Source organism: Manis pentadactyla, chromosome 12, assembly GCF_030020395.1.
Source record: "Manis pentadactyla isolate mManPen7 chromosome 12, mManPen7.hap1, whole genome shotgun sequence".
Classification (NCBI taxonomy): domain Eukaryota; kingdom Metazoa; phylum Chordata; class Mammalia; order Pholidota; family Manidae; genus Manis; species Manis pentadactyla.
Window position 1 is genome coordinate 9,772,900 of NC_080030.1, and position 17,447 is coordinate 9,790,346.

The 17,447-nt window shown below is 54.5% G+C and overlaps 1 protein-coding gene across 6 annotated transcripts in view; it reads right to left on the bottom strand.

The window, feature by feature from the left end:
- LOC130680027 (uncharacterized) overlaps positions 1-17,447 on the bottom strand; it is a 323,081-nt gene that overhangs the window by 263,102 nt on the left and 42,532 nt on the right. The window contains exon 2 of one of the 6 annotated variants that reach the window (XM_057489930.1): positions 12,712-13,386. The exons of the other annotated variants lie outside the window; for them this stretch is intronic. Within the exon in view, the coding sequence (XP_057345913.1) occupies positions 13,342-13,386 (45 nt within the window). The 3' untranslated portion in view covers positions 12,712-13,341. Of the gene's footprint in view, positions 1-12,711; positions 13,387-17,447 lie in introns of those variants that run through there. 6 annotated transcript variants of the gene reach the window in all.

The following is a 17,447-nucleotide window of genomic DNA, read 5'->3' on the forward strand; positions in this document are numbered from 1 at the left end:
CGGCCAGGGGACCGTCTAGGGTGGGCTTCCCGGACTGGGGTTCCCTTCAAGGCAGTCAGGGCTCTTCTGTCATTGTGAGGCACGGGGAATCAGGCCCGCGGCGACCCTTCCTCTGTGTCCTGCTCCAGACCCACGGCAGACGCAGCTGGCTCCAGAGACACGGGGAGGGCCGGCGTCGTGGCTAGAGCCCGTCCAGGAGCTCCCTGAGACCCCTGTGCTGGAGCGACGGCCCGTGTCACCTGCCTCAGTCCCTGCAGAGCCGGAGGATGTCCCAGCAGTGGCCTCAGCCCCGCTGGCAGGCCCTGAGCTGGAGCCCCATGAGCCCACAGCAGAGCCCAGCAGGTCACTCATCTTTGGATTCCCATGGACGGGCTGACGACTGGGGACTTCCTATTCGGGAGGATGGGAGAGGATGGGGTCCCAGGACGGACACGCAGGGTCAGGAACGGGGAGGGGCAGGTGCCTGGACAGGCAGGGGAGTGCACAGTGGCCAGGCCCACACAAGGCTGGGCAGGGAGGGCAGTGTGGGGGGTAAGACCAGGCTTCTCACTCTGCCACCCCCTGGGCTTCCCCCAGCCCCAGGATTGGCTGGGCTAGGCGCCTGGCCTGGGAGCCCGAGCATGTGCCCTGCACCATCGATACCAGCCAGCTTTCATCCACCCTGGTGGGCCAAGACCTCCACCACTTGGTCCAGGAGGAGCACCTGGGGCCCACGGTGGCAGAGCTGGAAGGTGAGGGGCTGCGGCCAGGGGACCGTCTAGGGTGGGCTTCCCGGACTGGGGTTCCCTTCAAGGCAGTCAGGGCTCTTCTGGCATTGTGAGGCACGGGGAATCAGGCCCGCGGCGACCCTTCCTCTGTGTCCTGCTCCAGACCCACGGCAGACGCAGCTGGCTCCAGAGACACGGGGAGGGCCGGCGTCGTGGCTAGAGCCCGTCCAGGAGCTCCCTGAGACCCCTGTGCTGGAGCGACGGCCGGTGTCACCTGCCTCAGCCCCTGCAGAGCCGGAGGATGTCCCAGCAGCGGCCTCAGCCCAGGGGCCAGGCCCTGAGCTGGAGCCCCATGAGCCTTTGGGCCTGGGCCTCAGGGCACCTGCTGGAATGGCACCAGGCGTGGCAGAGCCAGGTCCAGATCCAGAGCCCACCAGCCCCTGGGACATCCCAGGAGTGGTCTCAGGCCCCGAGCTGGAGCCCCATGAGCTCTTGGACGCGGGGCCCATGGCACAGGGCCTAGCAGAGCTAGAGCTGGACCTGGAGCCCACCAGCCCCTGTGCCGTGAGCACCCGGAATGTGCTGAGGGAGGACGAGCCGCCCATCCTGGCGTTTCCTCCCCGCCTGGTGGGCCAGCAGCTGAGCCTGTGCTTTCTGGTGAGCGGAGCGAGCTCTCGGGGTCGGGGGTGGGCCTTCCCTGTGTCACGGGCTGCCCTAGACCGGCCGTCCCCTGACGTGGACTCCTGTGATCTGGGCCCACGTCCCAGCTTCCCCACGGACTCACCATGTGTCCTGAGAGACTCTCCTCACCCCAAAGCCCTCACTGAACACAGGGGGACAGTAGGGCCGGCCCTCAGGGATCCTTGCAGACCAAAGAGGTGGAGCAGAGGGAAGGTGGGCAGGGCCTGGCCGGGCAGGGAGGGACAGGGCAGGGGAGGGGTGCTCAGGGAGGTGCTGCCAGGGCCTTAGGACCCCGGGACATTGGCCGGGCAGGCCTCCGCAGCCTCTGCACACCAGCGGCCCCCGCCATGGACGTGACTGCGTGGGAGACACAGACACCACCAAAGGCCCTGGGTGGAGTTGTTTCGGGGGAAACTGCACCTGAGTGGGGAGTGGGATCCACGGGGTGGCAGAATGGGAGGCAGATGCCCCAGGACGGGCAGGCGTGAGCTGCCTTGTGCTGCAGGGAGGAGGTGAGTGAGGGTGCCTGCGAGCAGAGCCCCTCCGTTCCCCATCAGTGTGGGGTCCTGTGCATCCGGTCCTGGGCGCCTCAGTGGATGGGGTCTGAAACCTGGACCGCCACGAGGCTCACAGCACGTCCACAGCTGCCTGGGCTCCAGCTCTGACCGGTGACTCCGCCTGGGCACGGGGGCACCAGGGGCACAGCTGGATGACCCTCCCTTGTGATCCCCAGGGGCTGTATAAGGACATTTTGGAATGTAAGAAGTCCATTAAGGAGCAGCCACAGATGGGAGACACTGGGTGCCTGGCTCCCACCATACAGAGGCTCCTGATGGAATGTGACACCTTGATCAATGTGGTCACCACCACCTGCCTCATGACCCCGAGCATGACGGCCCAGGACAGGGCCCGAGTGGTGGAGTTCTGGATCTGGGTGGCCATGGTATGTCACGGGACGGCCCCCGGGGTCCATCCTGGCATCTTGGAAACTGCTCCTCTCCGTTGTCCGCTCTGAGGACGGGTTCCTATGGTCTGCCCTGCACGGTCCCTGGGCCCCTCCTGCCAGGGGTGTGCGGACCTGGACTCGCAGACCCCGGGGGTGGGACAGCCATCCCTGGCCCCTTCCTTGGGTTGAGCCACAGTCCTCCACCCAGGAGGGCTGCTCACCAGGTACCAGGTGTGCTGGGCTCCCTGGGTGTCTGCCCCCTTAAGGACAGGAGTTCATGGGGGGACAGAGGCAGAGAAGCAGGCCACGCTCTCAGCTCTGTCTTCCCTCCCAGGAGAGTCTGAGCCTCAGGAACCACATTGCCCTCCGTGCCATTCTCTCCGCCCTGCAGCGCCCTGCTATTCATCGTCTGCACAGCACCTGGGGTCATGTGTCCTGGTGGGTAGGCCTGTCCCCGGGACCAGGACACCTGAGTGGACAGGGACACCCCTAGGTCTGGCAGTGTCCCTCAGTGGGCTGGGACTTCCTGGGAGGCGGCAGAGCCTAAGGACAGGGATGGCGGGCTCTTGGGGGCCCCTGTGGGTTAGGCCACGGGTTCCGCCGCAGGAATCAGTTCCCTGCAATGTCAGGTGTGGGTTGAAGCCCACTGGAGATCTTGAGCTTGCGTTCTGCAGCAGGAGGTCTCTGCCCCAAGGACAGCGACCTGGCCCAAGGCAGATTCGCTCCCGGGAGAACAGGGAATGGAGGCCCCGGGGGGAAACATGAAGCCCCCTCCGCAGGCCACGGATTCCCAGGGCTCAGGGCCATGGTGGAAAGCCTCCTGCGGGCTAGTGGGCCTTCTAGGATCCCCAGGAAAAGGGGTCGGCCCCGAGACTCTCCGCCTGCTGGCCACATGTGTCCCTCCTCCTCTCCCCTCCCCTTAGCGTCTGCCTGGCGGTATATGAAAAACTGAAAACGCAGGACAAGTGGGTTCACAGGAAGCGGCGGTTCAAGGTAAATGGAGGGTAGAGGTCTGGAAGGGAGGGGTCCTTGGGGCAAGTCCTCTGCCTGCCGTGCTGTGTCCCAGCTGGGGGCCAGACTTGAGAGGGGGGAGCTGATGGCATCCAGTGAGGACCCAGAGAACAGACCCCCGTCAGGGCTGGGGCTGGTGTGGGGTCGGCAGCAGGAGTGGGGCCTGTGGCCAAGCAAGGTCGGCTTGTCCCCTGGGTCCCCTGAGCCTGACACGGCCCCTCTGTGGCCTCGGGCTCCTCATGTGCACATGGAGGGTTGCCGTCAGCCTGGCGGGCGGGCCTCCCAGGTGAGCAGGGTCCAGGGAGCACAAGACGGGCTTCGGCTTTGTGCCCCCCACAGTCATGTGAGGGGAGCCGTGCTGATAGCCAGCTGACAGTGAGTGCTCAGGGCACCCTGGGAGGCAGAGGGACCTCCCCTGACCCTCTCAGGGCGGCGGCCGTGGCCTGGCCCAAGGACCACCATGAGTATGAGTGTGTGCTGGAGCTGGGGTCGCTCTAGGCCGAGAGCCTGCTGGAGGTGGGGACAGCGTAGGTGCCAGGGGGCTCGGGCAAGGCATCCATCCACCACTGTCTGGCTCTGGGAGGCCTCGTGGGAGGGGAGCATGAGCACCTGAGTGTCCTGGACCTTGCAGGAGATGACCTTCACGTTGATGCAAATGCTGTGGGACCGCATGGCACCCGACGTGAGGAAGAGGAAGGTGAGAGAGGCATGGGAAGGGTCGGGGGCGGTGGGGGAGCTCTGCACCTGCCCCTGGTCCCACCACCTCTGAACTGCCGGCACTGGGCTGACCAGGAGGGCGAGAGCAGCTGGGTACAGGGAGAAGTTGGAGGACAGGAGCAGGGCCCACAGGTCCTGGGACTGGCCAAAAGCCAGCCCTGGGAGGGCCCGGGACGGGAGAGCAGGGCGAAGGGAGGGGAGGGAGGCAGCACAGGGTGGTCCAAGGGAGCTGGGGACTGCGGGTGTGGGTTCAGGGGGTGCTCTGTGGGCGCCCCTGAGGCAGGCAGGCGACTCATCACCTCCCCACCCCGGTGGCACAGAGCATGGTCCCCTACCTCGGACTGATCCTGTATGACTTCGTTTACAAACACCTGGAAAATGATGAGGAGGTGAGTGAGCCCAGAGGGGCACAGGGGGGGCAGGATGGTGAGCTTTAGGGAGGAGAGAGCCTCAGTGAGCCCGGAACTCTCAGCACCGGGCCTCCCCTATTCCTGAGAGTCCCCCCTCCACCCCAGGACCTGGGCTTCTTGGAGAGGACTGCCAGAAGGATCTACCTAAGCCCCGGTCCTGGCCCCAGGGCAGGTGGGGCTGAGGGCTCCAGGGGGCAGCACCTGGGCAGGACTGGTCTCCCCCTCAGGCCTTGCCCAGGGGGAGGGATGCTGCTCCTTCAGGGCAGGAAGCACATCGCGGGCTGGCAGTGCCTTCCCGCCTCAGGCCTCAGCTCCCCGGTGCAGTCCCCGCTTCTCGGTAGCCCCGAGCCCAGGCCAGGCCCGGGTGCTGTTTCTGGGCAGTCCTGCCCCTTGGAGGGCCCTGGCGGTCCTCCACCTTGAGAAAGGATGGGGACTTTCCGGCCTCCTTCTGGGCTCAGGGGGCTGTTTCTGATGCACTTTGGTTGCCTTCCTACCAACAAGATCCCCTGAGCAGGACCCTGTCCAGCTCATCCCCTGGGCCTAACGTGTCTTGTGAGAGTGAAGAAACGCAGAGCTCAGGACACTTAAGACTTTGTCAGGTGGGGGCCGGGGTGTGGCGTCAAGGCCACCTTCCTGGAAGAGGAGTTGGAGACCCAACAGTGGGAACGGGCAGGGCTGGATGGCATTGGAAGGAAGGCGGGTTCCCGTGAGCAAAGATCCGGGACCATCCCAGTGCCCCACTCCTCACAGCCCTCCTTCTCTGTACCCCATTCTTGCTCCTCCCCAGTTCGCTCTCCTCCAAAGTGAGATCCTCATGCAGAAGAGGCTGGCCAGGCTGTATAAACTGGAGCCCGATGTGGGCTTCGAGTCTTTTCTCCAGGCCATGGAGCCCCTGGAGCCCCTGGATGAGGAGCAGAGGTGAGGCCGTCCGGAGTGAGGCGTGGGCTGCAGCTGCCGGCGGGCTCTGGGGGAAGGGCGCCCTGCCATGTGGCCCCAGGGGCTCACAGGTGTCCCTCTGTCCTGCAGCTACACCCTGTCCTGCCAGCTGGAGCCCCCAGGCCAGGGGCCCGGCAATAAGGGAGTGTTACAGTTATACAGGTCCCACGTTTAAAATCCTGGCCAGAGCCAGGTGAGTTTCTGGGCTGGGGCGATCGGGAGGGGTTGGGCTGTTCCCCAGCATCAGGGAAGCTTCGGGCCATGCTGGGTGTGGGGGCGTCCTAAAGACTGGTGCAGCTGGAATCCCGCTCCACTGCCGATCGGTTGTGTCAGACTGAAGGGTGGTTCCCCGCCCCCTCTGGGACCCATTTTCCTCCTCTGTGAGTAGGTGATGCCCAGGAGCCTTCCCGAGATAGGGATCCCCCGGGTGCTGGTGATTGACAGGACCCTCCGCACAGGGCCTGGAGCCCAGAGGGCAGTGGGGACGGGGTGGAAGCATGATAACAGTGGGAATCCGGGATAACCTGCCTCTTCTGTTCACCTGTGTGGCCCTGTAGCTGCTGTCATTGGGCCCGCGGCCCTGCCGGTGTCCTGGCTGCATGCGGACGAGAGCTTCCCCTTGGGCAGGCGGCACCTGGCAGTCCCAGACCCTAGTCGGCTTCCTGCTCCTCTTCCTCCCCCTGCTCATCCTCAGCCTCTGCTGGGGCAGGTGCTCTGGCACCTCCTCTGTCGGCAGACTTGGGCAGCTCCCTGGGCTGCCGCTGCATCCTCAAGGACCCGTACGTAGCTGCAGCCAATCTGGCCTCCTTCGTGCTGTGTCGTCCCCTCTGCTCGTGGCCCCATGGACAGAGGCGAGCTGCCCCACCATGCGGAGGGTGTCACCATTTGTGCACGAGGCCTACCGTGTTGTCAACACCACCTGCTGCCTGGGTGCCATCAGCCACCGAGTTGCAGCCACACGGTTCCAGGAAAAGGTGGGGCCGTCCTCACCAGGCCTGGACATTCCCGGGATGGACACGGACACGGCGCAGTGCTGCGTGGAACCACCACCCCGTGGGTGCCCAGAGGAGGCATCTGAGGATGCAGGGGTGGCCGGCCGCCGCCGGTTCCCAGGGCATGCTCCCAGGGGCGCCCCCTGTGCACCTTCCACCCCTCATCCCTGAGGAATAGCCTCTCTAGGGATTAAAGACGGCGGTGTGAGAGCTGACACAGAGACCTCCTCCCAAAACCACATATAATTTAAAAATATAATTAATACAACTCAGCCTGAAAGAGTAACAGGAAAGAAGGCTGCGCAGACTGCACACACCTAGAGAAAAGAGCAGACCTCACGGAACAGGGTAAGGTACCAAAGCTGTGACCCGGCGGGACTCGAGCCCTTCCCCCACCCCAGCGCATCGGCGGGAGGAAGAGACACAGACCAGGGACGGAGTGGAGGCCTGGCACTGCTGAACACCTAGCCGTGCAGATCTCTTCGGAGCACAAACCTACACTGCATGGTGCTCTGGTGATTAGTGGGGCTGGAATACCTGGAGAGATGGAGATTCCAGCTGCTTGTGGAGAACAGGGATTCATATCCACGTGCTCTGGGCGGGCAGTCTTAAAAACTTCCTAAAAGCAAGAGGGCTGCTAAAGGGGCAAGGATGGCACAGAGCTTACTGCTCAGGAGAAAGGACAGGTAGACAGAATTGGGCGGGTGCACTCTGCCCAGCAGGTTGGGAACTTAAAAGATCATCAGGCACTACATCACCCTGGCTGGCTACGCAGGTCCAAGGACTTGCACGCTGATATGCAGACTGCTGTGTCTTCCTCCTGGCTAGCCTGTACCTGGCTCGCAAACCGGCTGCCCCTGCCCTGGCATCAGGAGAGCCAGAGGGACGTCCCGCATCACACACAAAGGAAAACCCGTCAGGCTATCATCAGACTTCTCAGCAGAAACCTCACAGGCCAGAAGGGTGTGGCATGGTATATTTAATGCAATGAAGCAGAAGGGCCTCAACCAAGAATACTTTATCTGGCAGGATCATCATGTAAATTTGAAGGAGGGATTAAACAATTTCCCGATAAGCAAAAGCTGAGAGAATATAGCTCCCACAAACCATCCCTACAGTGAATTTTGGAGGGACTGTTATGGATGGAAGTGTTCCCAGGGTTAAATGAATATCACCAGAGGTAATAAAAAGGGATAGACAGAGAGTCCAGAATATGATACCTAACATATAAAGAATGGAGGAGGGAAAAAAGGGAGGGGAAAAAACCCTTTAGATTGTGTTTATAATAGCATACTAAGTGAGTTAAGTTAGGCTCTTAGTGAGGAAGTTACCCTTGAACCTTTGGTAACCACAAACCTAGAGCCTGCAGTGGCAATAAGGACATACCTACCGATAACCACCCTAAACGTAAATGGTCTGAATGCACCAATCAAAAGACACAGAGTCACTGAATGGATAAAAAAACAAGACCCAACTATATGCTGCCTACAAGAGACTCACTTCAAACCCAAAGACATACAAAGACTAAAAGTGAATGGACGGAAAAAGATATTTCAAGCAACTAATAGGGAGAAAAAAGCAGGGGTTGCAGTACTTTTATCAGACAAAATAGACTTCAAAACAAAGAAAGTCACAAGAGACAAAGAAGGACATTACATGAGGATAAAGGGGTCAATCCAACAAGAGGATATAAGCATTATAAATATCTATGCACCCAACACAGTATCACTTACATATGTGAAACAAATAGTAACAGGATTCAAAGGGGAAGTAGAATGCAATGCATTCATTATAGGAGACTTCAACAGTCCACTCACTCCAAAGGACAGATCAACCAGACAGAATATAAGGAGACAGAGCCATTGAACAACACATTAGAACAGATGGACCTACTGGACGTCTGCAGAACTCTCCACCCAAAAGCAACAGGACACACATTCTTCTCAAGTGCACATGGAACATTTTCAAGAACAGACCATATACAAGGCCACAAAAAGAGCGTCAGTAAATTCAAAAAGACTGAAATTGTACCAACCAGCTTCTCAGACAACAAGGGTATGAAACTAGAAATAAATCACACAAAGAAAATGAAAAAGCCTACAGACACATGAAGACTTAACAACATGCTTCTAAATAACCAACGGATCAATGACCAAATAAAAACAGAGATCAAGCAATATGTGGAGACAAATGACAACAATAATTCAACAATACAAAACCTGTGGGACACAGACAAGCGGTGTAAGAGGGAAGTACACTGCAATACAGGCCTACCTCAGGAAAAAAGAACAATCCAATATGAACAGTCTAAACTCACAATTAACCAAACTAGAAAAAGAACAAATGAGGCCCAAACTCAGTAGAAGGAGGGACATAATAAAGATTAGAGTAGAGCAGAAATACATAAAATCGAGAAGAATAAAACAACAGAAAGAATCAATGAAAGCAGGAGCTGGTTCTTCGAGAACATAAACAAAATAGATAAACCCCTAGCCAGACTTATCAAGAAAAAAAGTTGACACGCATAAACAGAATCAAAAATGAGAAAGGAAAAATTACTACGGACACCACAGAGATACAAAGAAGTATTAGAGAATGCTATGAAAAATTATACGCTAACAAACTGGATAACCTAGGAGAAATGGACAACTTTCTACAAAAATACAACCTTCCAAGGCTGACCCAGAAAGATACAGAAGATCTGAACAGACCAATTACTGGCAACAAAATTGAATCTGTAATAATAAAAGTACCTAAGAACAAAACCCCTGGAATAGATGGCTTCACCACTGAATTTTATCAAACATTTAGTGAAGACCTAATACCTATCCTCCAAATGTAGGAAAGGAAGGAATACTTCCAAACTCATTCTATGAGGCCAGCATCATCCTCATACCAAAGACCAGGCAAGGACACCACAAAAATAGAAAATTACAGACCAACATCCCTGATGAACATAGATGCAAAAATACTCAATGAAATATTAGCAAACCGAATTCAAAAATACATCAAAAACATCATCCATCACGATCAAGTAGGATTTATTGCGGGGAAGCAAGGATCGGTACAGTATTAGAAAATCCATCATCATCATCCATATCAACAAAAAGGACAAAAACCAGGTGAGCATCTCCATGGATGCCAAAAAAGCATTCGACAAAATTCAACATCTATTGACGATAAAAAGTCTCAACAAAATGGGCATAGAGGGAAAGTACCTCAACATAATAAAGGCCATAGATGACAGGCCCACAGCCAACATCATACTGAACAGCGAGAGGCTGAAAGCTTTTCCTCTGAGAACCGTAAGAAGACAGGGATGCCCACTCTCCCCACTTTTCATCAACATAGTACTGGAGGTCCTTGCCACAGCAATCAGAAAGCGCAAAGAAATAAAAGGCATCCAGATTGGTAAGGGAGTCAAACTGTCCCTGTCTGCAGATGACATGATATTGTACAGAAAAAACCCTAAAGAATCCACTCCAACACTACGAGAACTAATACCTGAATTCAGCACAGTTGCAGGATACAAAACTTGGCAGCACGGGGGGGAGGGCTGCTCTGGGCCCAGGCACGGGGCTCTGGGGACTGCCCGTCATCGGACCCCACAGAGAAGCCATGTGGCCGAGGCTGCCAGCAGCATCGATGCCCGCAGCTGCGGCTCCAGGGGCAGGGACGTCAGGAGCCTGTCCCATCCTCCGCTGCAGCGGGGAGATCCCCTGGGTGCCAAGTGTACGGACACAGCCCCGGCCCCTCCCTTCAGGGGAGGCCTGTTGGCCAGAGGGGCCGCTGGCCACCGGAGGAGGGGAGGCCCTGGCCCTTGGGCCCCCCCACTGTTTTTTCAGAAAGTGTTTTACCTTAATAATAAAAAAAAAAGAAATGGCCTCCCTGAGGGCAGTGTGATGTGGATGTTGTCCCTGGGGGTCACCCGTGTGCAGGTGGGATGCACTCAGTGAGAGGACTGCCCCCACACTGCTCTTTCTTCTCAAAGCTCTGCCCCACAGGCAGACATCGTGTGCCCCCCGACCCACCCCGGCCCTCAAACTCTCTGACCCAGGGTGGTCCCGACCTGTGTATGCCAGGTTGCCCTCCATCCTCCGTCCTGGCCCATAAGGTGCTCAGGAAGAGCGGGGCGCTCTAAGCCCCAGGCGGGCACACCTTGGCAGCACTGGGGAGGGCTGCCCAAAAAGAACCTGGGCCTTTCTGCCTGTCACCTATAGATTATGATCAGACATGAAAATCTATTGATTAGAAGCTCCGGGGTGTGTCCTCACGTCTGGGACACCAATGCACATGTAACCCAAGTACATCCCAGGGCTGCAGGGCACCAGCCTAGCACTGTCCCATTTGATGAGACACAGCTGCCTCACACATTCCAGAAATTCCGTTGCAAAAAACATTGAACTTGGTCTCTCAAAGCACCTCCAAGAGGTGCATGCCTTCCACTGGGGGGCTTTCTCTGAGCCCAATTTCTCCACACTTCACACCTCAGAGCACCCCCCAAAGATCCCAGGTCCCCAGTCCTCCCCCATGGTGCCCCTCAGCTGCCCATCCCCAGGCCAGGCTGGTGTGAGGCCCCTGGTGTCCAGCTCCTGGGTCCTGGCTGAGCGGCCTGAAATCTGTGACAAATGGCTGGGGAGGCTGAGCGGAGGCACTTGGTTCTGATTCTCCACATACGCTCCCCCAGGGCTCTCAGGATGTGTTCACCCTCCCAGGAGGGGAGGCCTGGCCTGGAGGGGAGTTGCAGGATCAGCACAAACATCCCCTTGGGGGGCCCCAGGATGGAGACAGTCTCCAGGCCTTATGCTGCAGGTGGAGCCCCAGACTGGGGACTGGGGAAGCAGACGTGGGCCCTCCTGACAGCCTCAGGTGACCAGGTGACAGGAGGTAAAATCAGGACACCCAGGCCACCCTCCTTTCCCTGGTCCTGCCCACAGCACCCTCAGAGCCATCTGCCTGCACGATGGTCCCAGGGATGACCTCAGGCTCCCCGGCCACATAGGGAGGTAGGTTTGGGCAGGAGGAGGGCAGACGGGCCCCTGACAGGGCAGGGGCCCAGGTCAGACCTGTCATCCTGCATGGCCCACCAGCCTCAACCTGAGACAGAGGAGCTCTGGGCCCAGAAACAAAGCAGCAGCCCTGGGTCTGCCGGGTGGTCACTGGGCTAGCGGTCTGTCCTGCCCAGGGTCTGTGCAAGGGCCCCAAGCGCGCTACAGCCTAGACCGCTGGTGCTGGGACACCAGGCTCACACGGCTGTGTGGCCACCCTGACTGTGGGCTGCAGCGCACCTTCTCCACCCGGCGTGTGCTGGGGAGGTGGCAGGGCCCTCTGGCCGCTGGTGCGCTCCTCTGCACCCAGGCACGGGCTCTGGGGGCTCCCCGTCTTCGGGCTCTTCAGAGAAGCTCATGATGGAGTTCTTGTTCGCAGGCTCAGAGAATGAACTTTGCAAACACTGAAGGTAGGAAAGCATGTGCGAGGCTTTTATTTAGGGATAAAGCAGAGGACAGAGCTCCTGGCTTGCCCCTGCCCAGAGGGGACAAGATAGCCCCGGGGTGATGCACAGTCTAGGGGATTTATAGGCAGGTGAGAGACAAAGGGCCATCGATGCAGACCTGCTAAATGGTCCACAAATGCTTATCTTCGAAGAGACACTAAGTTTCTTATTAGTCTTCCAGATTATTTTGCCTACTTGCCATTATTCCTTGCCTACATTGCACATCATTTGATTAGGGCTAGAGGAAGAAAAGCAGCATCTGGGTAAAGATAAAGAAAAGAAGCCAGGCCTTTTATGAGGCTATGGTACATTTTAAAATGACCTCATTTAATTGACACAATGAAGACATGGGCTATGCTGGGGTCTTTTCTTATGTGGGGGATATTCAAACATTTCAGGCCAACTTACTCCCGGATTTTTAGTTTTAATTAATCTCACACAAGAACGCTTATATTACTTTAGAGAATGAATGTGACTGACTTTGCTTAATTGTTTAATATGGAGGTTCAGTAGGGGTTTTATTCCGGAGGCCCTCACCCTACTCTGTCTGCACCCACCGTCCCTGCCTCACTAGCACTGAGGCTCCGTGGCTTCCCTCCCCAGCTGCCATTCCCTCCTAGTTCCTCCTCCAGGCTTCCCTTCTGCACTCCCCAAGCTCTCTGATCCCATGCTCGCACCCCTCTCCCCCTGCCCTCCCAGCCTTCTCCTTCCCCCATCCCTCCCCTGGGCTGGGACTCCTGTTAGGAGGGCGTTGTGTATTCTCCTGGGTTCTTGTCCCCGCCGCAGCAAAGAACTGAGGGGCAGAGACACAGCAGTGAAGTAGAGTAAAAGTTTTATTTACAGAGAGAAAGTGCACACTCAGAGAGAGGGGAGTGTGGGCTACCTCAGAGAGGGAGGCGCACTGAAAGGGTGGGGGCTCCCCCTTGGAAGGATTTATCAGGAATGTGACAAAGGGCTAGGGGTGTGGACCTGTGAAGTGGTCTCAAGATGAGACATGAAGGTTCTTATCGGTCCTCCGGGTCATTATGCAAAATTAGCTAAACACAAGAAATGTCCTGCTCTGATGGATTCCCTCCCGGAGAGCAGCTTCCTGGTTGGGGAGCATATCAGTTAAGACTGCCCTCCCTGCCTCCAAGGTGGGCTGAGTTATTGTGTGTTTGCTACAGAGTATGTTAAGTGTGGATAAAATCAAAGTTCCTGTGGCCAGGATTCTCACCTGGGCCTAGTTGGCTAGCTCACCACTCATGTGGGCAATATGTTGCTATTGACTCTATAGAAAGAGCTTCACCCACTGCTCTGGGTGACACGGTGATACGGCTGAGAGGTTGCAGGAGAGGAGATCAGAGGCTGGAGTGGCGGCAGCGCTGAGGTCAGAGCCCCAGAGGATGGCTGTGTGGGATGGCTGTGTAGGCAGGGAGGCCCAGAGGCCGAGACCCGCTTGCTGCATTCAGACTCGCTCCGACTGGATGGGATGGTAGTGATTGACCTGCCACTGTGGAAATAAAGTTGGGTATAACCCTTTCACCCCCAGAACGTTTTACTGTCATTTCTTTGGTCACACTGAATCCATAGTGAACTTGCCCAGGGTTGAAACCCATCGGCAGTGCATTAAAACTCTTACTTCTTCACTTCCTGGGTTTTGAAATGCAATCTTAGCTTTAAGATAGACTCTTTCCTGTCTTACTGTGCTGTTATGGCTGGGCTAGCTTGCTAAGTGAACTGTCCCGTCCGCAAATTACTTGATTTGGGGATGGAGGAGGAAAAACTGCGTATAGGTAAAGTTAAAAAAATAAGCTGGGCCTTTTAGCAGGCTAAGTGAGTCTTACCTTAGTCAATGACATGATTTACAAAACACAATAAAGACAAGGTATGCTGAGAGACTTTCCTTTATCTGGGAAATACTCAAGCATTCCAGGCCAGTTACTCCTGGCTTCTGGAACTTTAACTGATCTCACTGGAGAATGCCTATATTCTTAGTTTGCTACTTTTACCCTAGAGAAGGGACAAGCAGAAGGTGCCAAAGAGCCCCGTGCACCTTATTAAGAAGTGCAGACTGTATTCCATAGGCAATACCGGGCCCGAGAAGGATTTTGAGCAGGGAAATATGATCACTCTCTTATAAGTAGGTCATCTAGCAGTAGTGAGGGGAAAGAATTTAAGTGGGAGGCACTGAAGGATTGGGGGTCAAGTAGGAGGCCACCGCACAGCTTAGGGGAGAGACGGTGAGGGCTTGGAAACCCAGTGTGGTGGTGAGAACTGAGAGGAGACACAGACGTGAGAAAGAGCAAAGTCCGTGGAACCCGGGCCTGACTCTATGCGCAGGATGGAAGGGGAAGGCGTCCCCTGGTCCTGGGATGGCTGGGGTCAGGTACCGATACTGGTAAGAAAGTTGTGGGCAGAGGGGCGGAAGATGGCGGCGTGAGTAGAGCAGCGGAAATCTCCTCCCAAAACAACATATATCTATGAAAATATAACAAAGACAACCCTTCCTAGAATAAAGACCAGAGGACACAGGACAATATCCAGACCACATCCACACCTGAGAGAACCCAGCGCCTCGCGAAGGGGGTAAGATACAAGCCCCGGCCCCGCGGGAGCCGAGCGCCCCTCCCACCAGCTCCCGGCGGGAGAAGAGCAGGCAGAGCGGGAGGGAGACGGAGCCCAGGGCTGCCGAACACCCAGCCCCAGCCATCCGGGCCAGAGTGCAGGGCCCTCGATACTGGGAAAACAGGGCAGCAAGAACAGTGAGCAGGCACTGGAGGCTGGGCGACAGAGGACATAAGAAAAGCGCGCGACCATTTTTTTTTTTTTTTTTTGCTTTTTTGCTGCTTTGTTTTGGCGAGTGCTTTTTGGAAGTCTTAAAGGGACAGGGACCCCAATACTAGGGAAACAGGGCAGAAAGACCGGTGAGCAGAGGCCTGAGGCTGGCACCGAAGAATAAAGAAAAACGAACGACCACCTTTTTTTTTTTTAATTAAAAATTTTTTTTTTTTTTAATTAAAAAAATTTTTTTTCTTGTTTTTTTTTTTTTGTGGTCGTTGTTTTGTTTTGGCGGGTGCTTTTTGGAAGTCTTAAAGGGGCAGGGCGGGTCACTTAATCCAGAGGTAGGGAATCCGGGATCTCTGGGCACTCTAACCCCTGGGCTGCAGGGAGCAGGGAGGCCCCTTACGGAGATAAATAGCCTCCCAGAAGCTCCTGCTCCAACGCGACTCCACCATTTTGGAGCAGCTGCCCGAGCCAGGCCACGCCCACAGCAACAGCGGAGATTAACTCCATAGCAGCCGGGCAGGAAGCAGAAACCCTGTCTGCGCGCAGCTGCGCAGCACAAGCCACTAGAGGCCGCTGTTCTCCCAGGAGAGGAGGGCCACAAACCAACAAGAAGGGAAGTCCTTCCAGCCGTCACTCGTCCCAGTTCTGCAGACTATTCCTATCACCATGAAAAGGCAAAGCTACAGGCAGACAAAGATCACAGAGACAACACCAGAGAAGGAGACAGACCTAACCAGTCTTCCTGACAAAGAATTCAAAATAAGAATCATAAACATGCTGACAGAGATGCAGAGAAATACGCAAGAAAAATGGGATGAAGTCCGGAAAGAGATCACAGATGCCAGAAAGGAGATCGCAGAAATGAAACAAACTCTGGAAGGGTTTATAAGCAGAATGGATAGAATGCAAGAGGCCATTGATGGAATTGAAATCAGAGAACAGGAACGCATAGAAGCTGACATAGAGAGAGACAAAAGGATCTCCAGGAATGAAACAAGATTAAGAGAACTGTGTGACCAATCTAAAAGGAGCAATATCCGTATTATAGGGGTCCCAGAAGAAGAAGAGAGAGGAAAAGAGATGGAAAGTATCTTAGAAGAAATAATTGCTGAAAACTTCCCCACACTGGGGGAGGAAGTAATCAAACAGACCACGGAAATACACAGAACCCCCAACAGAAAGGATCCAAGAAGGGCAACACCAAGACACATAATAATGAAAATGGCAAAGATCAAGGACAAGGAAAGAGTGTTAAAGGCAGCTAGAGAGAAAAAGGTCACCTATAAAGGGAAACCCATCAGGCTAACGTCAGATTTCTCAACAGAAACCCTACAGGCCAGAAGAGAATGGCATGATATATTTAATACAATGAAACAGAAGGGCCTTGAACCAAGGATACTGTATCCAGCACGACTATCATTCAAATATGACGCTGGGATTAAACAATTCCCAGACAAACAAAAGCTGAGGGAATTTGCTTTCCACAAACCACCTCTACAGAACATCTTACAGGGACTGCTCTAGATGGGAGCACTCCTAGAAGGAGCACAGCACAAAACACCCAACATATGAAGAATCGAGGAGGAGGAACAAGAAGGGAGAGAAGAAAAGAATCTCCAGACAGTGTATATAACAGCTCAATAAGCGAGCTAAGTTAGGCAGTAAGATACTAAAGAGACTAACCTTGAACCTTTGGTAACCACGAATTTAAAGCCTGCAATGGCAATAAGTACATATCTTTCAATAGTCACCTTAAATGTTAATGGGTTGAATGCACCAATCAAAAGACACAGAGTAACAGAATGGATAAAAAAGCAAGACCCATCTATATGCTGCTTACAAGAAACTCACCTCAAACCCAAAGACATGTACAGACTAAAAGTCAAGGGATGGAAAAACATATTTCAAGCAAACAACAGTGAGAAGAAAGCAGGGGTTGCAGTACTAATATCAGACAAAATAGACTTCAAAACAAAGAAAGTAACAAGAGATAAAGAAGGACACTACATAATGATAAAGGGCTCAGTCAAACAAGAGGATATAACCATTATAAATATATATGCACCCAACACAGGAGGACCAGCATATGTGAAACAAATACTAACAGAGCTAAAGGGGGATATAGACTGCAATGCATTCATTCTAGGAGACTTCAACACACCACTCACCCCAAAGGATAGATCCACCGGGCAGAAAATAAGTAAGGACACAGAGGCACTGAACAACACACTAGAACAGATGGACCTAATAGACATCTATAGAACTCTACATCCAAAAGCAGCGGGATATACATACTTCTCAAGTGCACATGGAACATTCTCCAGAATAGACCACATACTAGGCCACAAAAAGAGCCTCAGAAAATTCCAAAAAATTGAAATCCTACCAACCAACTTTTCAGACCACAAAGGCATAAAACTAGAAATAAACTGTACAAAGAAAGCAAAGAGGCTCACAAACACATGGAGGCTTAACAACACGCTCCTAAATAATCAATGGATCAATGACCAAATCAAAATGGAGATCCAGCAATATATGGAAACAAATGACAACAACAACACTAAGCCCCAACTTCTGTGGGACACAGCAAAAGCAGTCTTAAGAGGAAAGTATATAGCACTCCAAGCATATTTAAAAAAGGAAGAGCAATCCCAAATGAATGGTCTAATGTCACAATTATCGAAATTGGAAAAAGAAGAACAGATGAGGCCTAAGGTCAGCAGAAGGAGGGACATAATAAAGATCAGAGAAGAAATAAATAAAATTGAGGAGAATAAAACAATA